The sequence below is a fragment of the Molothrus ater genome, chromosome 3 (genome assembly GCF_012460135.2).
Source record: "Molothrus ater isolate BHLD 08-10-18 breed brown headed cowbird chromosome 3, BPBGC_Mater_1.1, whole genome shotgun sequence".
Lineage (NCBI taxonomy): Eukaryota > Metazoa > Chordata > Aves > Passeriformes > Icteridae > Molothrus > Molothrus ater.
The window spans coordinates 93,168,970-93,193,806 of NC_050480.2; the positions used below are offsets into that span (position 1 = coordinate 93,168,970).

Here is a 24,837-nt window from a genome sequence, read left to right on the forward strand (position 1 = left end):
ATTTAGATAGTAAGATGAAACTGTCTTCAGTAAAGCAAAAGGGAGGAGTTCAATAAGGCTGACAGAGAGCTTAAAGCAACAAAGAATTTGGAGACATCAAAGAGCAGTTGGTTTCTGTTAATTTGCCTTTCTCAAAAGTGGCTGCTTTCCATTTATATTACCATCAAAGCTCATCAACTAAATTTTACAGAGCCTTACTTCATTTTTTCTGCTAGAGGACTTATTTTGATGGGTTGAAATTATGCAATGTTTTTTTCCTCCTTTTTTGGTGAAATGACAGCTGTAAGTCAGGCTGTAGCCATATAAAATATCACTATTTATATTTTCCAAATACATGTATATTTATGCATCAGAGATGTTAATTCAGTTTTGCAAAACTGGGTGCTTAGATAAATTGGTTTTAAATTAAATAGAGTAGGTTTTTACATGTGTCCAAACCATTATTCCTCCAACCTAAATTCTTTGCACGTTTTCAGGAGATTTATATTTTTCTAACAGAACTCACAAGATCCTATACCATTTGTAACTGAAAGAGTTGCTATTGAGTACTGTGTCAAATGTTATCCCATACAGATTTTCTATGCTTAAATTACAGTTTGAGTGACTGTGATGCAGTTAGTTTGCACCACAAGGCTAAGAAAGCCCCTGTGAAATATCTAAGTAGCTCACAGAAACCTTGCAAAATCCTATCAAATATGGGAAAATCCAAAAAAAATCATTCCGTTTTCTCTGAACAAATTAAAAGATTATGTAAATTTTCTTAAAAAGAAAACTTTATAATTAAAAAACTGACAGGTCCTTCACTATAAAATCATAAATGCCACTCAAATTGGACTTTTATAAGGGCTTAGACAGTGAGATTTCAAAGGAAATAGTTTAAAGGAAATACTGATTTATTAATATCAGAAAATCATGAACATTAGATTGATTGCTAAGTGACTAAAATAGTTCAAACTAAAATGAAAAAACGATAAAGCATGGATTTATGTTTTCAATTTGAAGCAAAGAAACAATAAGACTATAAAATAATTTTGAGCCTCCACAAAAACTACAGGGTAAATCTGTGCATTGGAAATTTCCACATCCTGTTCATTATTTTCCCCTAGTTTGAGTCTTGATTTCTGCTAAAGTTTCTTGCATGATGATTAGCACTTAGAACAATCCACTGAATATTTCAAAGAGAGAAAAAAAGTAGGCAGTCTTGGTAGAGAGTTCTTGGTAGTGAGTTCTTTAATTTGATAGTTGTGATGGTTAACCTGCCTGGGTGCCAGGTGCCTTCCAAGACACCCTATTTTCTTCCCTCCTTAGCAAGATGCAGATGGAGAAAATAAGAAGCAGGAAAACTCATGATTCAAGGTAAAGGCACTTTAATAAAGCAAAAGCAAAGGTTGTACATGGAAACAAAGGAAGACCAGAAGATTTCTTCTGTACTTCCCATCAGCAGGTGATACCCAGCTACTTCACTGGTAGGCATCAGTATGAACAGCAGTTGCTTTGGAAGACAAATGCTGTACTGCTCTGCTGAGAACATCTGCTGAACTGATGTCCTATGGTATGGATATCCCTTTGGTTACTTTGGTCCAACGGGATATCATACAAGGTCCCCTCCCAAGACCTTGTCCCCCCCAGTCTACTGGGTGCAGTAGGGGGGTCTTGGAGGGCCAGCACTGATGCTGCATTATCAACACCCTTCTAGATCCTAGATCCCCTACAATGCACAGCACTATGAAGGCTGCAATGGGGAAAACTAGCCCTGTCTCAGACGCATCCAATACAGTAGCATCTCATTTTAAATTATGTTTTTTAATCTGTTGAAACAGGTCATTGTCTTCCGATGTCTAACATTAAAATAAGCCTCCAAAGCATCTAAACACTAAAAAAGTGTTTTCTTGTTTAGTCACTAATAATAACACCTGAAATTAACACCAAGACTTTAAAACTGGCTAGAAGTAACTGTAGAAACTGGAAACAAGAATTGTTACAGTTCCTTTTATTGTTTTCCTTTATGCAAGTCTCTGCACAATATGTTTAAGCACAAAAACATGCTTCTCTCATTCACAACTGAACTGATTAAAAAATAATGATACACATTTGTAAGATCAAAGAAAGCATCCTTTCTTTCAAAAAATAAAAACTCTGCTGCAAAGCTTTAAACATAAACAGCCAGTTGGATGAAAAACAGCTGAACCTGCTTTTTTGATAACCATTTTCTGGAAGGGTGATTTCCAGTCACTTCAGCTATGGGTCAGTGAATAAAAAGGAAGTAATTTACTTGTTGACCAGTATCTGCCATGGTCATTACTTATTTGCATCAATCTCACTGCAACTGAAATGTAATCCTGAAGGAGCACAATTGACACAGTGGTTTTGACTTCATTTCAGTCATTGAGATATAACACTGTGAAAAGTACCCAGATTTTCTGAAGACTTAGATAATGCTTCCCCTTAGGTAAATGTTTTGGAGGTTAAGGTGTTGCTTGTGTTATCAGGAGATGAGAAGAACAGACTCTTTTTTTCAAGAAAGATTTCTCATTGGTTTGATTCAGCTCCTTTCACATATCCCTTAGAGCAGTGGGCCTTTGGGGTAGCACCCAGGAAACTGGTATGTTTTCTTCAGAGGACCTGCTGCTTTCCAGGCTTCTGTGTAGTTGCTGGGCCAGGCAAGCAGACTCTATGTGCAAGTTGTTTCATGCAGTTTTGCAAATATATATTAGGCATCTGGGCTTGGACCCAGAAGTATTGGGAGATGGAGGAAGGTGTAGGTCTCCTCAGTCATAGAATCACAAAATATGCTCAGTTTGAAGGGACCCACAAGGATCATTGAGTCCATCAATGTTCTGCACAGCACCATTCCCAAGAGTCACACCCTGTGCCTGAGAGCATTATCCAAACTCGTCTTGAACTCTGTCAGGCTGGTGCTGTGATCACTTCCCTGGGGAGCCTGTTCCAGTGCCCAACCACCCTCTGGGTGAATAAACATTTCCTGATATCCAACCTAAACCTCCCCTGACACAGCTTCAGGCCATTCCCTTGGATCCTGTCACTGTCACCACAGAGCAGAGATCAGTGCCTGCCCCTCCTCTTCCCCTCACAAGGAAGCTGTAACTGCAGTGAGGTCTCCCCTCAGTCTCCTCCAGGCTGAACAGACCCAGTGCCCCCAGCTGCTCCTCACACAGCTTCCCCTCAAGGCCCTTCCCCATCTTTGTTGCCCTCCTTGGACACTCTCTAATAGTTTAATGTCTTTCTGACATTGTGGTGCCCAGAACTGCCCCCAGCACTCGAGGTGAGGCTGCCCCAGTGCAGAGCAGAGCAGGACAATCCCCTCCCTTGCCCAGCTGGTGATGCTGTGCTTGAGTTAACAAAAGTGAGCTATTACTGGCCATCCTAATTAAATCCCCCTTCAAAAATTCCTTGCAAAATCTTTATGACAAGTAAGGATCAGCCAGGAATCTCCTGTGAAATTAAGAGAAGGGGAGAAGGAAGAATACAGAAATTTGAAAAGTAATGTGAAAATGGGGATGTTTTTACTGATATTTTGGAGACAAGCCAAACTACTCATTTGGATTCCTACTTGCACAATTTATTTTGTCAGTCTTCTTTTTATATTGCATAAGATAAGAGATTAATGGGAAAAATAAGGACACAGAAGAAAGTTTTAAAGTACTTAAGCTGACAATCTAAGTATCACAGATGCTGAGTTCGCAGGCAGCAAATCCCTGCTCTGCAGTGGGCAAGTCTCTCTGCCTCCAAAGAGCTTTAGGAGAGTCATATGATGCTTTGGATTCAGCAGGATCACTTTCATAGATTTCTCTGACATAAGAGAACAGTAATGTGCATTAAATGTAAGCTTTGTTGGTGGATTGGATTAATTTTACTAGTGACATAAACTGAATTTGGATGTACAAACTGTTTAAAAGTTGAAGGCAAGAGCTTCACAGGTAAACCCAGCAGGCCAAATTCTGGGGTTCCTGAAGTGCTAAAGATTCTGCCAGGTCTGGTTTCTAGAGTTTTTATAGGCTGTAAAACATAAACTCTGAAGAAAGTCTTCAAGATTTGATTCACTGTACCGGTTAATATGCCACACTGGTTGGTTCCTTTGGTGCTGCATTCTTTATAAATGAAAGCTTTCAAATTGAAATCAAGTTTCTGGCAATTGCCTTTCTGAGGACAAACAAAAGAACCAATAAGGAGCTGTGCAAGGGCCTTTCAGGAAGTCATTTAGGAGCTTGAAGTTCTGCTTGAGAGTTTTCCCTTTGTTATTGAACTGATTGCTTCTTCCTTTGGTATCTCCTCCTCTGCCCTGCAAATGAAACATCCTGTCTTTCTGGGGAGAGTTGATGGATGAAAGTTTCCTACTATGCTCTGCTACCCAAGCTCTTTTTATCCCAAATGAATTCTGCATATGGCTGATTTTTCCCATACAAAGTAAGAAGTAAACAGGGAGTGATAGATATTGGCTTTCCATCATCTGATCTGTCAGCTGCTGTACATTAGGAAGTTATCTATGCCTTTAATTGTGAGTAGGAGAGGGATTTAGAGCTTGCAGGAGCATAATTGTTTCACAGTAAATCTCCAGATAAGCCCCTCTTCCTTACTGCCCACACAGTTTCACTGATTTTAGAATATTAAATTGTCCTTTTCGCTTCAAACACTGGTGCCTAAAGGAAGATCTATTATCCTGAAGTCTTTGTAGCTTAGACTGTTAATGGGATGCTGATATTGCAAACCAATAACTAAAATGAGGAAATATTGAAAGGAAGCATAAGGCTTCTTTTATTACTGCCATAGTTCTTTACTGCATTAATTTTGAAACATATTTCTATTTTCTGTCTAATTGCAGTCTTAGAGTTAAAAGTTTTGATAACTGACAAGTTTCTCACATGATGTATTCCTGGAGACAAGGTCTAAGCATCTGGAGGAGGGTAATGAGAGGAAGGACTTCTACCTTTGACTGTGCCAGACACTGTGAAATTTTCTTTTCAGTTTACTTCAACAGATAAATCAGACTTGGTTTGATGTCTAATTCTCAAATTTCAGTGAATTGCTTATTCCTTATTTTGAATGGTTTCAATTCAAGTAAGCAAACACCTTATGAAAATCAGGTCCTGTCATTAAATAAATACCTGTTGTCCCTCTGGGTTTATCTTTTTTGTTTTGTTTTGTTTTGGTTTTTTTTTTTGTTTCTTTCTTTTCTTTTCTTTTCTTTTCTTTTCTTTTCTTTTCTTTTCTTTTCTTTTCTTTTCTTTTCTTTTCTTTTCTTTTCTTTTCTTTTCTTTTCTTTTCTTTTCTTTTCTTTTCTTTTCTTTTCTTTTCTTTTCTTTCTTTTCTTTTCTTTTTCTTTTTTTTTTTAATCTCCATCAATCTTGTCTTGTCTGTGCAGTGAGGATACAAGAATATGTGCCTATTTAGCAAAGACTACTTGGGTAAATGAGATAATGAGCAGACACAGTTGCTTGTGTTCCCCAACCTGTCTAAGAAGACAACTGATGTTGCTCATTGATATTATTAATAAGACAAAGGCACAGGATAAAAATATCTCTGTTGATCCATCCTCCATTCAGTGTCAGGAATTTACACTACAATAACACTGCTCATGGATGTAATATGAAGTGGTTTTGTATTTAGTATTAGTCTAATTACATTATTTGCATCAACAGGTGACGAAAGGAAATCATGATATAAAAATGAGACAAACACTGCTTGCACCAGCCCAAGGCAGGACTTACTGTTCCTGTCCTACCTCTCTAGAAAAGCACAAGTTACTTCATGCTGACCTTGAAGATTTCATGTGACAAGAGTGACCAGGTCAGGGGACACAGAGATGTGGATCTGTAACTGGAACTGGAGCTTCTCTCCAGGTGGACTTTGGACTGCATGGACCTGAGAAGACTGGATACCACCAATGAAAGCCCATACAGTTTGTGGTGAAGTAGTGCCTCCTATATATCCTTTGTCACAAAAAGCAGCTAATTATCGCAGTGCCAGGGATATTTGGTATTTTTACAGAGAGATGCTGATATACTGTAAAAACTAATAAAATATAGATAGTTTATTTTTGCCTTAATTTCAATTTTTATTTCTATGGTCCTCTTTTTTTCCATTCATTTCATCAAAATAAATCTTGTAACACATACAAACAGGCATAATGAAAAATAAAATGTCAGGTACATTTTAGGAATAAAACATTTTGACTTTGTGCATCTTCTTTTAAAATCAGAGAGTACAGTAATAGCATTTGGCTTGGTATTTCCTCCAACAAGGAGGTAATTTACTTTCACAGCTGCCTTATAGAACAGGATGATGTTAAAGGAATAATTGACAATTCATGGGATTTTTTGTGCTTGATATTTGTGTTTCCATTTTAATTGAGTTTATAGGATTCTCCTTTCTGTTCTGTTTGTATTTCAATAAACAGTGCTAAAATTTTCAGATAGAACTTCAAATAGATTAGAGTTACACTTTGTATGCTGAACAGTGATGAACAAAACCCACAATTCTCTTTTCTTAATTTTCTAAGATGATAAAGTGGAGTGTATACTATTACAAAACCAACAGAGATAATGAATGTGATCCCATTATTCTTTTGAACAAGGTTATCATATGATTCTGTATATGTACAAACCTAAGTAGAAAAATAAGAGGACTTTGACAATAGCACCAGAATGGCTTGACTCCTTATTCACTGGCCTCTGAACCCAAACAATTTTTGCGTGCTTAGGCAAGTGTTCATAATGACACTACATTTTAAAAATAATAGTATTCATATTATTCTGTGGACACTTGGCTACAGGGAACAGAAATATTTCTACATAGTGAGAAAACATAGTGAGGCAAATGGAGGTTCAATAAAGCATTAAGCAATATTGCTAATGACAACCATAAAATAAGGCAGAGGGAAAAGAAGGGAACTGACCACTGACATTGTTCAACAACCCATAGCAGTATAAGATTAATCTCGAAACACTGACTTGTGGACCAACCAGTAAATTGCATAAATTACTTTAAGGCCTTCAACATTAAAACATTTAATGATTTATGTCATTTGCAATGTGCAGCATGTCACATCCTATTGTTATACTCAGTATATTATGTGTAACCATCTATCCAGAATATGGTTGCTAAACTTGCCTAGCTCCTCCTTGGTATATGAGAGAATAAAATTTCATTTCCTTATATAGTTTAAGGAAGCAAAATAAAAATTTAAAGCTACATGGAAACCATTTGTTATTTTGACATTGAAATTTCTCCTCTAAGATCCTATCTAGACCCATGAGTTTTCCTAATCTGACACCCGGGCTGTTGTTACAACTGGATATGCTGACTCATCAAAAAGTGAATAGATTCTGATAGTTTATTCACTTAGCTTAATAGCTTTTCAGTTTTACTGAGCACTGCTAAATTGAGAAAAAAGGTTTTTAGAAGAAATCCAGTCTTCTAAAATTCTTGGAAGTTTTGGACATTTTAATGCAAATTTCTTCACTAATTCTAATTTTTTTTGTATCAGCAATACTATTATAACTTGATTTTTACAATTGATCTGTAAGTTCTTGTAAACAACTCAATAATGTCCAGAATCTTTTATACTTTCCTCACAAGTGAATGAAATCTAAACTGATAAAACTGGCTGTTTACTGAAATATTACATGAAACTTCATGCCTCCAAGGCTTTTATATAAATCTAGCTTTCACCTACAGCAATTAAAAAATTAATTGATGAGAGATAGGATAGCTCTGTCAGTTATATCGGTGGTGACAGTAAGAGGCACAGTTCAAAAAATATATCCCCACCTTTTCAGTTCAGCATTGGCATTTGTCACTATGGTCTTGTGTCAAATGGTTCCTCTTTGCAATTTTGGGTGTAGATATTAGAAGCCTGACTGATGTTGCATGTATGTGTTAGAGAACATGTGTAGTGTGTGTGTTCATTCACATTCAGACAGTTGTTTTGCATCTTCTGAGATGAACACAATTTTTGGTTTTGGTTTGGTTTTTTGTTTGTTTGTTTGTTTTGCAACATGCTGAAAACCTTTCCTGTGATGCACGGAACTGGCATTCTGCGTAGCGTTGTACATGTCTGGTACAAGTCTGCCGAGCTGGAAAACTGTATTTTGCAATTCCATTGAGATTTTGCCAACAAAGGTCTGACTCACTCAAATTGATAATATCCACTCTGAAATCTTTGTCAGTTGAACATTTTTACAGTAATAATCTTCTTGGAGCAGTAATCAACATAGTCATGTTGTTTCAGAAAACAGTACGAGGAGCCACGGGAAAAAGCAAAAGATATGGAAATATTTGACTGAAGAGCTACTTTTCCTCACTTCAGTAAATGGTCCTTATGCTAACCCAACTCTGTCATCAATCAGCTCAAACCTCTCCATCCACAAAACACAAAGTGAGGGGGAGAGTTGGTCTCCTAAGGATTTTAAGGAGAAATGGTGGGGCTTTTATATTGTTTTGTCTTGTTTTTTTCTCCCTGCCTTTCTCTCCTGTCACAGAGAAATCCTTTGTCTTTTTCCTTCACTCCTGAATTCTTTGCTCATGAGCAGGAAAAAAAGGTTGATCTAAATGTTCTAAGAGACATGCTTTTATACTTGTTTCAGGTTTAAGAAGAAAAAGCAATGCCTGATCAGGGCTTCCACTTCAGTGAAACAGACTTTTCACTGACTTTTAAAACTGTGGCATCAGTCAAAACATCTCCATCAGGAAAAAATAAGGTACAGAAAGTGTATTTGTAAAAAAGTAACTGGTAGTGCTAGAAAGAAAGCAAGTAAGTATTTTTTTCCTCCAAAAAGCACTTAAAATCTATTCAATAAACTGCAAGGTCTTTAAAATCACATCCTGATAAATGTATTTAATCAAATTTTAGATTATTTCATATTTACAAATGGCATTCTATTGAAATATATCTTTTACATAAAAAATCAAAGAATAGTGACAGACAAAAACTGAGAAGTTTAATTTGGCACTAAACAAGAACTTCATATTGGACACTGACAGATTTTTTTGTTCCACTGATTACCCCTGTCTTCTTCTGTGCAGGTTATGAATAAGAAGAATTTGCTCAGTGGTTCACTTACTTATTAGAAAGCACTTCACATAATGAGAGCACAGTTCTTCTGTGCTGTATGGCTTATAATTGAACTTACACTCATTGGAATTGCATATGTGATATTACTTTAAAAGTGCTGAGATACAAATAATGTTATTTTCAATTTCCCCTTTGTACTTAGAGACATAAATATACTTCCAGCAATTATCTTTGAGAAATATACATAATTTGCTTCTACTTTTCTTGCTTCCAACTTTAATTTTGCTCAGGTAATGTTAGTATTGTTTTATTTATTTTATTAATTTTCAAAATCAGTATTTGTAGTCCTTTTGAGTTAACTTAGTTTGCACCTGACCTATTGGCAAAATGGTTTTAAATGGTTTATAAAAGTATTTCACTAGCTTCTAATGATGTTTCTTAATCACTGAGAAAACGTTTTGTTTGTATTGCTCTTGCATCTTATAATCTGCAACATTTGAAATATCAGCCCAAGTACTGGGAGGACCATGTGCAGATCTTTCCTTATGTAGAGCAACGTGCTTGCCAAAAATGGTTCTGTTAATGCTAAAATCATTTTGGTGCACATTAAGGTCAAGCTCCGTCTCTGCAAACTCTTGAGACCTGGCAATGCCACATGCAGTTAGCGTTATCCAGCTGATGTCCCTGCAGGTGCAGGACTGACACCTTTGGAGAGCGGTGAGGTCCACACAGAGAAATCTTGGCCAGCTGTTCCTGTCTCCTTCCATCAGCTGGAAAGGGACTAGAGTAATATCTATATTTCTAACCTTTGGAAAGTGGAGATTAGGTGAGAGGAATTGCAGCCCCAGTGCAGACACAGTGCTGCACTCTGGGGTCAGGCACAGCCAGCAGTGTGGGGGTGCCTCCGAGCATCGCATGGAACGGGCACAGAAGGGCTCGGGTGAGCACCACAAGAGCTGCAGCTGAGACACAGTGAGGCTGCTGGGGGGAGACCTGGGGACACGGATTGTGCATCAGCATGAGAGATCCATAGCCAGTGGGTGAGGAAGCAAAGGACTCTGATGGTTTTTTTCCTGTAGAGCCTGACAGAGAACATGAAATTGCTGTTATTGACACCCCAGATACTACCTGAGCAAAGATACCTGAGCAAATAACATTCAAAGTGAACTGCTATAATATTTGCCATGTGCCTCTCACTCCCAGAGTACACATTAGGACCAAAGTTCATTTTCTCTCACTGAAAATTCGTGACACATTTGGGATAAAGTACTGCATACCAAGATTTCATTAAATAACGAAGTATTCACTGCCAGAGCTGAAGTAATTATTCAAGAGTTGTGCTCTCATAAAAGGATTTTTTCTTGCCTTTAAATCTTCTTTTAATGATGTGCTTTTCATTTTGTTATAAGGGAATTACTTGAATTTTCTCAATAAAACTTTAAGAAGTCTTTATTCTGTAACTAAAAACATGCACAAGAGCAAATAATTTCAAAGATATATATCAAGTATATGCAAACTCTACAGAATCATTTCTTTTGAAGCAATTTTGTGAAACCACTTAAAATCATATAGTGAGACATGAGTCTTATAAACTGAAGAGTAAAAATTAATTTAAAATATAGAGAACAAACTTAATTTGTGCTTGTTTGTGAACATTTATTACTAAAATATATTAAAACAGAATTTTTAATTTTCGCAGCTGACTCACTCTCACCCTACTACTTCCAACATTGCTGTAATGGAGACAATTTTATGAAAAAATATTATTGTTTTGTGATTAGTTGTATGAATATAGAGGAAAAAGTGGTTCTGTTATTCCCTCAGTCATAGGGTAGAGAGCAGGGTAATTATCTCTGTGATGAGATGATTATCTCTGTGTAGGCTCCTGAACCTTACCAGGGCCTTATGGAGAAATCTTGGCCAACTGTAGCATTGTATCTCTGTCTGTAGTTCCTGAAATAATGGGAAGTATGCAGACATGCCCTGCAATATAGCACTGAGATGGTCAGGGCTTCCTGTTGTGGAGGAAAACTCAAAAAAGTCACACAAACTCAGAGAAAGCCAGCCAAAAAAGCCTAAGTACCAGATATTTTTAAATTATTTAGAGAGCCAGGATTCACTGTTAATAGGCAAAGGAGGGATGTTTGAAGTTTTTTTGTGGCTTTGTAACTTGTTTGGTTTTGCCCAACGTAATAGCACAAACCACAAACACTGTGTTAAAGCCTGAAGGTTTTTGTTGTACTGAACTGTGAGAGTTCTCAGGAAATTTAATGGTGCCCCAGACAGAAAACAGAAGAAAAGAGAAGTGTCAGCAGTGCACAGGCCCGTGTAACAGCAGTGGATGGGTACCTGTGCTGGACAGCAGCCCTCGTCTGCTCCCATTCTTCAGCTGAGTAAGGGACAGTCCAGTGTCTTCCTGTGATAAAAGTGTTTTTGAATTCTGGAGCAAGTTGCACTTGGAGGTAGGTGGGCATGAGGGGCACCTACAGAGAGCATACAATGCGGGCTCTCTGGTCATCCCTGCTGTAGCCCCTGTCCTGAAGGGATCTTTGGCAGCCACATCAAACCACTTTTTGATCTACACATAGCTCATGAACAATGGCTATGTCACTTCAAGACTGAAAAAAATCTCTCCAGCTGTGGCAAATGCCTAGCTTGTCCCAAGACCTTGCTTGATTTTTCCAAAGAAAGAGAACACCCTCCACCTCTGTGCACCCAGGACCATCTGTCATCTCTGCAGCCTCAGATGTGTCTGTGATGTTGGCAGTGCTGCACACGTGGCCCTGTGCTGCCCTGTGGTCCTGTCCCAGAACCAGCTCTGTGTCCTTCTGGCATGAATGAAGAACCAGCTTCATTCTCAGGTGTGACTATCTCCCTCACAAAAAAGGATACAGAGGCAGGAGTTTAATCTCTTTGTATTGAAAAATTAGGACAGGCATAGGTGATCTTTTAGGTGCTACCTGGAGGTGAACAAATTAAAATGTAGGAGTAATGACCATGTCAGACTTTTGAGTCTAATTCTTGCCTTGAGCTGACATGTAAGCAATAATTATACTCTCTGCTGAGCTGCTCTATGGACACGAGTAATTATAGTCCTCGATACACAAAAACGTGTATCTCATTATAATGAAGCACAGAACTAAACAAAAATAAATGGACTAGAACTAAATGTTCAGAATGCCATTTGTATGCTTAGCTTTAGACAGCCACCCTAGGTTTTACATTCAAAGGAAATTTGCATGTGGAATTCTGGTCTTATAAGTGGAGCTTGTGTGAAGAGTATTTGTTTGAGATATTTGTTCAATACCTGAAAAGAAAATGGTTATTCAGCTGAAATATTTCATTTGGTAGTAATCAAAGGGAAAATTTTGCAGAGGTACCCTGCTTGTAAAGTTAAAACACAATTCTCCGCTCACGTTTCTGTGGTAACTAGCTTAGTAACACTAAATAATTTAGTATTCCAGTCCCATTTCATTAAAACCCTAGAGTACTTACAAAGAATAAGTATAAAAGTATGAAATTCATGTGACTAATTGTAGCCAGTTACTCTTAAGAGTCAATGCAGATCTAGGGAGTAACTCAATTTGTCTTAGAATTGGGATGTCCTACTGTGGATATGTATATTTAATCAAAAGAATCTAGCCTAGAAACATACAGAGTTTAGACTTAGAAATCTGATCTCCTTGTATTCAGATTTCATTAAAGTAAACCTGCTACCAAACTTTCTAGGTATCCACAAAATGTATGAATCTTACCATGCAAAAAGCTGCAGTGGAAGCCCATTCTGGCCATCCAACTTCCAAGACCAATTTGGTGATTGGTCACTTACATCCAGTCTGATTCTTCTACTTTGGTAGGGAAATTGACCACATGGCTACAGAAATTCATGTCATTTCCAGCACTTCACTGTTTCCTTACCTGAAAGAGCATGGTACTGAAACATGTTTGTGGTGGAAATCCTGGTTCCACTGAAAGATAAAAGGGAAGATTTCTTTGACTTCAGAAATGCCAAGATTTCACCCAAGGACAAAGATGGTTGTGCCATATCACCCCAGATGTTCACAGGAAATGAAGATAATTCCTCAAACTTCAGAAGAAAATCAAACAACCCCCCCTTGTCTGGCAGGCTCCTCACTGCATGTTCTATCAAGGCACCTGCAGGCAACTCTGCAGTAGGGAACAGGTTGTCTTGTGCTTGAAAGGTGAAAAAAAAAAACGAATGCTGGAGTTCAGCAATGACTCACATCTGGCAGTGCACTTTCCTAGCACTTCTGAGTGGCACTGCCTTGCTCTGCTCCACAGAAACATTAAATGATGTGGGAGATATTTTACGTGGAAAAACAAAGCGTGCTGTATGGGACTCAAAGGGATCTTGTTATTATTTCATCCCTTATTCAAATTACTCTTTAGATCAAGTTTGTATTAATGCTCATAATTAATTTGGCCTTAAACAATGCATGTAATCCAAGTATCTCACAACACTTCTTGAGCATTCTCTAATTAAGCTAGTCACAATCTCTCAGTAAGGTACTCAAGGAATCTGTGTGACTCGTTTTATCTGGTGCCAAGAGCAGTCACCTCTGGGGTCAAGTAAGGCACAGCAGCATATTCAATAATGCATAGCAGCATTGTGCCACACTTTGGGAGGGAAGGGAGAAGTAGAATCCCTAATTGGAACTACAGGGGGTTTAAGGAAAGAAAATGTATTTATCTGTAATTTCAGATTTAAAGGTGCTAACTTGTTCTTTCCTCTGAAGATTGTCAAAGGCCCTTTCATGTCCAGTTGGCTTTTTTAGTTCACAAGTCTGAGAGGAATGCCTTACCATATCATGGTTTCATGACCTATTATACTTTGAAATTCTGTATCTACACATAGCATTTACTTCCCAAAGTAAATAGCCAGTGGGATTCTTTGATCAAAGCTGTAAGCAATTTCCAATATTTAACATTTCTCCCTAAAAGGCTTATTTCAAGCAGTTTTATTTTCCCCACCATACAAAAAAAAATTGAAGCATTGGGAAAATAAATTATCTTCCTCTACATACTGAGAAAGTCAGTGATTAAAAGGTCATCAAATCTTGTTTTCCAACCTTATATTAGTTTGCTAAGCTCTCACTCATTGTTCTTTCTGCCTGTTAAATCAACCCTAGCTTCAGTCTGTATGACACTCTATTTTTGATACCCTTAATTAAAATACAGCTTGAACACAGAGTCTATATTATTCTGTCTAACAGGAGAGTTTTCACATATCCATTCTCATTTATTCCTCAACAAAAACAAGTTTTAAAACCTCAAAAAGCTACTAACCCCACTGATGCAGAAGCTCCCCCAGTATCTTTTGAACAGCTGCTCCTCAAAGCAGGAGCACCCCTTTTGTGCTGCTGGGGCTTCATCCTCATGGAGAAATGCACCAGGCACAAGTCACCCAGGCTCTTCGGGGCTCCACAGGCTGAGGCAGATGGGACACAAGCTTCAAGTGTTATTGGGGGACAAATGACTTCACCGGCAATTTCCGTGAACAGGATTGTCACTGGTAACAGCTCTGAACTTTTCGTGGGTTCTTGCAGCCAGATCGGGCTGTAGTGATCTCTCCTGTGACCTCCTCTCTAGCATGCGAAACAACACGTTATCACAAAGGAATGTCTACATAGGATAAAAACCTGTAATTAATTTAGATCCTGAGAGAAAAAGGATCTACTGTGTCTATAGGTGAAGTATTGTAATGGAAAATGATGCCACTGAATAGCAGAGGCTTTACTGTCTCAGTTATAAGAAAACATGTCCCATGTTTCTTGCTGAGCCAGGGGAGGAGCCTGAAAAACTGTAGATACTTTTAACAGGGCCCATAAAAGCCAAGAGGGCCAGAAAACTCACCTTTTCCATCCTGCTCCTAGTGTAGCAGGAAAATTATATAAACCTTGATTTTCATGTGCACACCTTTTTTTTAGTTCTCTGTAACATAACTTGTATTCTTATGATGAAAATGGATAAGGAATGTGTTAAGGATTTCTGCTTATTATTGAATTTTGAGAAAGCAAAGCCACTCCTGTAGCACATGAGCAATACACATATTAAAATACATAGAAAACAATGTAAAAACATCTATAAACCCAGTGTCTTTACTGTGAAGTAATTATATAATTTGCAGTGATTTATACTATCCTCCATTTTATGAAAACTGTGAGAACAGATGTACGTTATTATTGTCAAGGGAGCAGACAGCCAACATGACCATTCCCAAGACGAAAACACATTTGTGAAAGACACTTTAAGTAGAGCTCCTATAAGGATTAAAATTCCACTTTCTGAATGATTTAGTTACTTGCCAAATCTTGATGCTTCCAGATTTCTTGTGCCGTTCTCTTATGAAAGAAACATTCCAGGAAAAAAGAAAATCCATCAACATTAATTTTTCCAGTTTTCTGATCATAGAATTATCACAATAATGAAATAATGTTATTCCTGAAGGTAAAAAAAAAACCAGTTTCACATTTCACCAGAACATCTGTCAAAGTTTTAATAGCTTTTGTGGTGTTCTTTAAACAACTTTACTCACTTTGAATAGTAATAAGAGAAATTAGGCTTTTCATTTCAGGAAAAAGTCTTTAAAACAGAATTTATATTCTCATTCTGATTACACAAAAAAGTCCACATCTCCCTCACAGTAGATAATAAGTTCCAGATGACTGTATGAATCATGTTCACTGTGATGTGCATCATTAACAGCTGTAGCTGCATGGTCACGATAGCTGCACTTATATTTTCTTTGTAGAAAGATCCATGCGCTTTCTCCTCAAGAGAGAAGATGAAGTAATTTCTAGAGTCAGATACTAATTGCTGAAAAATACTGAGTTCATTGCAGGCCAAGGAAACATAGGGGAGTGGCGAAGTTAACTTCAAGGAATTAAAAGAGAAGTTAAGACTGACCTCTTCATAGGGATGAGGAATGTGGGCTCCTAGGTGATATACCTCACTCCAAGGGAGATACCCAATTACACATCCTCTCTAAGTCAAGAAAAATTACTTCAAATTGGAAATTCCTTGGTATTATCTGCTGACACCAAAGGGAGTGAAAGGTAACTAACTCACTCCTTGATAGCTAACTGTATCAAAATTTTGGTGATATTTCTATTCTAAGTGCCTACAATTATCATCAAATACTAGTTTTAAACTGTTTATGATAACCATTCCTAAAATCAACTGGAAGCCTAGGAAAGTGCCAGGTTTACATGCCTGAGAGTGATGCTAGGGCAGTGACATTAGCAGTGCTAAGTGTGCAACAGAGTGTCATAAACTCTTATTTCCTGTTTAATTTTTCAAACAATATTGCATTTAAGTGAATAAGTGAACGTTTTCTTTCAATATCGATATAACTGTACTTGCTGCTGTATGTAAAGTGGGTGAAATTCAAAGAAAACATGGTAGATAGAAAAATCCACATTACTATAACCAAAACACAATGACCAGATGTCTTGGCTTGGCACAGATTTGTAAATACTTTGCAATATGCAGAGCATAAGAGACCATTGATCTTATTTGCAAAAATTTATACAAAGAAGCTGAAGTATTATTTAGAGCCAGATTTAAGTTTTAAATGTTTGTGTGATAATGCAAAACTCTGGCTAAAGCCACCAGTTGTTGTTAGGAATGTTAAACAACAGTATTGCTGCATGTCATTGCTCTGTTAGGATTTAGAGGCACTTAGAAGGAAAAGTGTAGGCAGCCAGCTGCACTGATAAAAAGCGACTGAAATCTGCTCTTAAGGGTATTGGCACATCACAGCTGGCAGAACAGCAGAAATACCTAAATTAAAAGTTAATTTGGGTATCTCCACGTTTTGCAGCTGTCTGGCATGTTCTACGTTACCTTTGGTGAGCCTGCACAGATGTTACCAAGGGGAAAGCAAGCCAGTTCTCATAAGTTTACAGCATATGTTTTGCTGCTCTGCTCAGATCTGCTTGGCTTTACTAGCCAAATTCAAAATGCATAAAATGGCAGTGATTTTTCTCTAGTTGTAACCATTTATTCTATGGGAAAATTGGATCACTGATAACAAAGGGAAAAAACAGGCAGTGGGGAAATGTAAACAACAGAAAAGCAGTGGGGATTCTCCTAGAAAAATGTTCAAGACAGTTATTTGCTCTGAAACAATAAAGGGTATCTCGAATGCTGAACAGTTCAATATCCTACCCTAATCATACTTAACCTGCTATACAGATTAAGACCATTATAAATAAATTCAGTCCCCACCCCCATACAGAGTTAATCAAATATAGAATCAAGACAGACGGAACCTCAAGCACAGAAGGAAACATCTCATTTCTCAGTCATACTCAGTCATCCAGGAGAACAGATGGCCCTTAATAGCATGCCCTGAAACGTCTAATTACATGAGAAACTTTGTATAGTTTTTCTGGACTTTTAATTGGTCCCCCAACTGTGTGTGGAGACAGCCAAATGTTTTAATAGATTAAATACTAAATATCAAGATCGACTGTGTTACAGCATGTACAAGACCTGGCTGATTTACTCTAAAGGTGGATGTAAAAATATGGCAATGCATGGAAGGAGTCAGCCCTGCAAATCCAGACTGTCAGGCAGACAAGCTCTACTAATTTTTTTGGAAGTCTTCCTCATGACATGTTGGGTGCCTTGACGTCTCACAATATAGGAACAACAAGGTGTGCATGATAACAGATTTAGGGTCACTAAGAATTTAGCCTACATAAATGACATGAACGGAGCAATGGTCGGTAACTATAGCAACCAATAAAACCCTAACAGGAGAGGGGAATGGACATTACACATCAGCATGCCAAGCTGAAATGTAATACTATAACAGCAAGATCCACAATATATTGGAAAGATTTAATCTACTGAAAAAATATTTTTCAAAAAGTTTCAATTAAAAGAATTAGTGCATATTTAATGATGGAAATGCAATTAAGTTCCTAAACAGTAGTAAAACCAAAGCATAATCAAGTTCATAAGTGTCGTTAATGAACAACAGACACAGAAACTAAGCATTAGGTGAAGCACAAAAAAATCAGCAGCACCAAATGCATTTTTTGGTGTGTGCTGAACTCAGAACCTTATCTAGAGGTATAGGAGCTATTGCCCAAACCCTTGTATTACATTTCCTTCTAATAATAAAGGCCATAGGAAAGCACAGGAGTTCTGCTTAGTTGGTTGATCATATAATTTAATCCAGGTTGTGATTTTGCTGTTTAACCACATTAAATTTTGTGCTGCAACTAGAAAAGCTGTTCCAAAATGTTGTTGCTCTGATGCTTAGAAACCTTCTTTTCAGGATAAACTTATAAATAGCCAGTTTATACCCATTTTTTCTTGTGCTATTAGTTCAAATGCTATTAGTGGCTATTAGTTCAAATGGCTTTTCTCTGGTGTATTAACATGCAATATTATGGATGTGCAACATTTTGTTAGGCTGTGAAAGACAAGTTCCTTTGGAAAGATGGAACCATTGAATGGTTTGTGTTGGAAAGGAGCTTTAAGGGTCATCTAGTCCAACTCTCCTGCCTTGGGCAGGGATGTCTTTTACAACATCTGCATCCAACTTGGCCTTGAACACTTCCACAGATGGCGCATCCACAACTTTTCTGGGCAACCTGTGCCAGTGCCTCCCCACCCTGACAGTAAAGACCATCTTCCCTAACACCTAACCTAAATCTCTCCTCTTCTAGTTTAAACCCATCCCCTCTTGTCCTGTTCCTACTGACTCTGGTAAAAAGTCTCTCTCTTCTTTCTTATAACCCACCCCTCTAAGTATTGAAAGGCTGGAATAAGCTTTTCCCAGAGCTTTCTTTTTCCAGGCTGAACAACCCCAGCTTTTTCAGCCTGTCTTCATAGGAGAGGTACTCCAAGCCTCTGATCATGTGAAAACTTTCATCCCTCTAAGCATCTTAGATGCCTTTCTCTGCTTCTCAACATGCTTAATTCTCTTGTGTGAGCAACTGTAAATGTACACTATATTCCAGGTAAACTCCTGCTAGAATACTGTTTATTTCTATTTTTATATATTTATTTTCTATTTCTACATTTCTATTCACGAGAAGAGGTTTTCACATGGCTGCATCACATCAGGCTATCACAGGGTCTCTACTATATATCTTTTTTTTTTTTTTTTTTTTGTATTGTTTCAAAAGGTGACTTGATTTGGTGCAGAAACTGTAGACACTACTCCTTAATTTTTGGCCTTGTGTTTTATGCCACTGAATGTTGTCCCATTTCTGTTTACTCAATCATCAGCTCAACTCATCAGGGTGCAGAAACCTCTATCCCATCTATGGTTGGAATTCCATTGTCTTTTATTCCTGTACATGTGGCTATGTTGTAATAACTGAGCTTTATCATTATTATTTATACATGTCCTCAGCATACATCTGGAAAAATTGTAATCACAGTGATAAGAATTTACTGGAAATATAGAGATATCTGTTCACCTGCTGTGCAGTATTTCAGAGATTGCCTCAGTGAAATCTCTCTTGCAAGCTTTCCACAATACAACTGACCAAAATCCCTCTTGTTTTCATCCATATAATCTTTATGTCACTGTTGGTTATTACCACAATGACTCTCAGTCCCACGCTTTAATCTTGTCTTTTCTGGAGAGTATAAACCTATTACCCAATAATGACTGTATTTTCATTATGCTTCTGGTTGTTGTACAGGAAAGAATCAGTTGATTAAAAAAGATCCAGACTGATCAGCAGTATTTTATGCATATTTCTAAGAATACAGGAGTATACAAGAAATGAATGACAATGTATAATCATGGCCATGAGGTCTGAAAGCAAATCCTGTTCTGCTCAGGTCCCAGGTGTTGCAGATGTGAAATAACTATGTAGGAGGTCTAACATCTAAAGGATACTGCTTTCCCTTTTGGTTTGTACAGTTAGCCAGTATGACACACCTTATCACCTGTCTTTGCTGTCTCCTTTTCTCTGTTCACAGGTAAATCTGGTTGAATCAGATGTATGTTTACAGTGGTCCATAAAGATCCTTTTTTTCCTCTGAAGGAATGCAAAAATCTTATGGACCAAGAAAATTTACAGTGGCCTTCTACCAGCCAGCAGTAACCCCAAGAGCTCCCTCCCTGGGTAGAACAGCAGATAGTCTCTGGACCATCTGTGGTGGTTTTTGCCAGAGGTTCCTAAAGCTCACTTCCCAAATACAATGTCTCTCCATAAAGTCTCCCCTCCTTGCCCTCCATGCAAATCCTAGTTGCTACCTGCATATTGCAAAAAAGGCTGCATTTCAGGCTCTCCCCTCTCATGCCAATTTCAGGGTGACTTCTACCATGAAAGGGTTAGGTTGCAGTTGCTGAGGTTGTCAGATGGGATGGTCAGACCCCACTGCCCTGTCCTCCCTGAGGATTTTGTCCAGCTGCAGTTCTGTAAGGCTTTCCCAGGTGCTCAGTAGACAAGATGGTTCTATACCATGAAACATACCCATCCCACCCATATGCATATATTTTCTTTTGAACTCCTAAGAATTGCCCCTTCTCACAGTTGGATATTAGAAGTAGTGCTGAAGTCTTTATTTGCTGCTATCAGAAGGTCTGGAAGTTCAAGAACTTCTAATACTATAGTTCCTGAAGCACAGAGATTTATGCCCAGCAGTTAGCATTTTTGTGTCCCCACACCTTTCACTGGCATACAGACAACGTGCTCATGGTGCAGAGGCCACTGTAGCATTTACCCCTTTGCGTAATGATTTCCAGATGCTGGGAAAGTTTCCTTGTATTTCAAAAATTCTACAAAAAAGTACAAGAAAGATAGCCTCATTTAAAAGTGTAAAGAGCTAAAAAGTAACTTCTCTACTCTTTAAACATCTTGACAACTGCATTGCTAGAGGCAGAGCTGTACTGGAAGTCTTCCAGGGTGGAGAAATAGGATAAGAAACAGGATAAGAGAAACAGCATTAAAGAACCACAAAACCCCATATCACCCAGAGGATGCTGGCTCTGAAAAATGTCCAAAGAAAAGTTTGCTGAAGTAACGACATGGGGAGGTATAGGAAAGTCAAGCTTGGGGGAAAGAAAACCAGGGTCTACAATTCTAGGAACTTCAAAATACTTAGTTATATTGTCCAGGTTGTCCCGTTCTTATGCTGAAGGAAGAGTCAGACCGTGAGAATTCGAATAAGAAAATTTTGAAGCAGTCAGAAAAGGCCATGAGAAAGCAAATTATAGATAAGAAATGAAGAAAGTTATTTGGAAACTTAACATACCTTTTGCAAGATAATGGGCCAGTTAAATAACCTTCTGGATGGAATCACCCAACTCAAACAGGGAAGTGAAACACAAAGTCCTGTAATTGAATACAGACCTTACTGATAAGCATTCAGCACACAGGACTCCAAGTTCATAAAAAAAAAAAAAAAAAAAAGAGAAGCACATCCTAGGAAGATCTGCATGTGTGATTACTGTTAAACCAATCAAGGAGATGAATAAATCAAGTGAAGATTAGGTACATTAAAATCCTTACCATTAGATCAGGTAAAGAACATAAAAACAACCAAACCAAACTTGTTTGCAAGAGAACAGATCTATTTCTTTCAAATAAGAAATATGAAGAAAATCTTCATGTAAAACTGTGAAAACAGTTGTAAACTAGCAATACATAGTATAGCTCTGCAGTTTTATTTTGCATTTAAATTAGATGTATCCAGAAGTTAGGAGTTGCAATCAAAACAGAATAAGGGGTCTGGGTAGTGTGACAGTTTGCTATTTTCTATCTAGTTGTATATTTGCTTCACTGTTTTTTAGTTTTCATTCTGTATGTCACCAATTTTTGCCTTCTTCAAAATAAAAAATCGGTAGATGGAGGAGGAAGATTTGTTTACTGGGAGCTTATTACAGGGCAGCTGTTAAACTGATAAGGGTTTTGGAGACCATCAAACAACTAATCTAGATTAACGCACAAGGTCACATAGTCAAATTAAGCTTTGTTTCCTGTGGATTTCACTGATTACCTCTGGGGTTTCAAATTAGACTACTAGACAAGTAATCCAGTTCCTTCAAGCCTGTCACATTGCAGGTAGATATTATTTAAATTGAAGTGCCTGTCCACTTAAAGGCACTTTATGCATTAGAATAGTTGCCAGACCAGCACATTCTGAAAAATACTATTTCTTCTCCATAGACATAATGAAAATTTTTCAGTCTGAGACCTTGTTAACAGAGGTTCCAAGAAAATAGTTTTATATTCAATAAATTGGAGTCTTTCATGACTTGGTATTGTGAAAGCAAAAGATAACATCAAAAATCTAAAGTCAAATTGTCAATGCATTGAAACAAAATATTATAGACAAATATTTTAAAATTATTTTTTTGCCTTTCCTCAGAATTAAGCACAGTTATTGCAGGCAACATAGTATGCACAAAACTTTATACACAAATAATAATTTCATTATATAGTGGTTATAGGTTATAGACACTTAGAACAAAAAATGCTAAAAATACTATGACTACTTGACATAATATTAGTGTAAAAATGCATTATTTAATAGTTTTCAGAATATTCAGAATGGTACTCATGGAATAGTTATTAAATCCTCTGCTAATAATTCATAATAGGTGTAGGATGGATATATATAGGTATGTCTGTCTGTGTACACACGCAAAGTTATAAAAGTTATGATTCTCTGTCTGTGGTGCATGAGGAAATAGGATGTTCTCACTACCTTTCCTGTATGTTCTTCATTTTAAAAAATAAAATGAAGGGAAGGGAAGGGAAGGGAAGGGAAGGAAGGGAAGGGAAGGGAAGGGAAGGGAATGGATAATAAAAATATTCTCATGTACTTTAGGTTAGGAACCTGTTAACATCCCAGCCATATCTCCTTTAAGTATTTGACCCTACCTAAAACTGGAGAAACATGAATTACAAATCATCTCAACTGCCTGGCCAAAATAAGTTTGACCTTTAGCTCACTTTGAATCAATTCAGACTACATAATCAGGATCTCAACCTACAAATAAATAAACAAGTAACAAAATGTGATGACCCACAATTATCTGTGCCTTTCCCACAGTACCAAAGAGCCTTTCTGGATGACCCTGCCCAGTTTTCAAGAATTCAAATTTGTGGTACTTGTGGAGTAAGTAGAAACAGCCACACAAACCTAGTGGGGAAGAGAGGAAATGCTGTGAAGGAGGAGATAAGGTGGGAGAACTCCAACAGAGAAGCAGGCGGTTGGAGTCCAAAACCAGCAGTTTTTCCAGAAATTGAAGTAGATCTCTGGTTTTAGAAGGCTACTGAAACTAATAGTGTAGATTTTGAAATGCACGGACTTAATAAGTTATCTAATAACATTCCCATGTTTGTAACAAAATACTTTACAAATTCACTAATGACATATAGACTTTATTGGGAGTTTTTCAAAACTAAAACCCAATGAAATGACAAATTCAAACCCAAAAGCAGATGTTGAAATGTTTCAGCTTACCACTGGGTGATTAAATAATTAATATGGGGCTGCATTACACAACAACGAGACAGTTAAGTGTCACTTTAAAATCTTACTATTACAGTTGAGTTAAAGTAGAGTGGAGGCACAAAGACCAGCTCTTCAGGAGTCAGTGCAGCAGCTCAAAATCCACAGTAAATTAGAGGAAGATGAAACTAAAGGCTTCACTTAAACTCATAGTGAACCCAGTACATGAAAATGTCAAGAAGTGTTGTTTAGCTTGGAATGACAATACAAAAAGAATGGGAAGCTGTGTAAAAAAAGTGTCAATGTTTCTTCTGCCTAACAGCACAAATTTTGAAACCCTGGCATTTTCACAGGATGTAAGTACTAATTTGCAGTCAATTATGATAAATTCAAATGCTGCACACTGTTAAGCAAAGGATGTATGTGCAGTGGAGTGAGAGGAGAGGCAGGTGAATCTCTGAGATGTATATCTCTGAGATCCTGGCCTTATGGTGGAGACCAGAAGACGAAAAAGCTCTTTCATCTCAAAGCCAGATTTTATTAAAACATAAACTAAAATAAGAAGCCTTTGAAAGAGAGAATACTAAGCATAACTAAATAAGACAGAACAGAAATAAAATTGTGTATAAGCAAATCTGTTCTATCTATCATATCCTCACAGGCAAATTCTTGCTTCTCTGCTTGGCTGCTGCGATCCCAGTATGGTTTGAGTTACAGCCAACTCATTCTCATCCCTAAAGTGTTTCTGTCTGCCACAGTGGGGCTTGGGCTATGGGTGACCCAGCTCTCTCTACTCATCCCATTACTATCTCTGTGGGCTACAGTTCCTCCCTTTTTGCCATGTCTCTGTCACCCAGAGACACTTTTTTTCTTGCCCTGGGGCCAGTGACCATCTCCCAAGCCTCTGGGGGGACAACTTGAGTCCACCAGCCAGTTGAAAGGCACATCACATTACAGGCTATCTGAGAATAAGCTGTCCAGAATGCGTCCCACAATCTGTTTGTATTTAGTTTTAGAACCTGGTATTTGGACCACAGAACTATACTGCTTGGCAAGATGACAGCTTTCTGATTTAATGAGTAGAAAAGTATCATTTTTTGATTATAAAAGAGAAATTTTGTTTCCTCTTTGTGCCTCCATTGCCAATATGAATTAGTTTTTAGTGCATCCAAGTGTTTTTTTCCTCTAAGAAGCTCTTCAGATAAAGTCTTTTAGAAATCTGAAGACTTTATTTAAGCTGTATTTAATATTTAACAGCTTTTACGTAAGCACAATACATTTTGACTTTTTGGTGGGTATTACTTTTATAGCAAAAAATTAAGGGAAAGGTTAAGAGCTTTCCACTCTGA

General features: G+C 37.6%; 1 protein-coding gene across 5 annotated transcripts in view; it reads right to left on the reverse strand.

Annotated features, from left to right (window-relative positions):
• MEI4 (meiotic double-stranded break formation protein 4) overlaps positions 1–24,837 on the reverse strand; it is a 132,638-nt gene that overhangs the window by 83,327 nt on the left and 24,474 nt on the right. For 3 of the 5 annotated variants that reach the window (XM_054514427.1, XM_036381102.1, XM_054514428.1), the window contains exons 1-2: positions 14,339–14,827; positions 12,950–12,999 (exon numbers count right to left, since the gene is read on the reverse strand). In XM_054514427.1, coding sequence (XP_054370402.1) covers positions 12,950–12,999; positions 14,339–14,430 — 142 coding nt within the window. In that variant the 5' untranslated portion in view covers positions 14,431–14,827. Of the gene's footprint in view, positions 1–12,786; positions 12,911–12,949; positions 13,000–14,338; positions 14,828–24,837 lie in introns of those variants that run through there. The other 2 variants (XM_054514425.1, XM_054514426.1) reach the window with 2 other exon arrangements.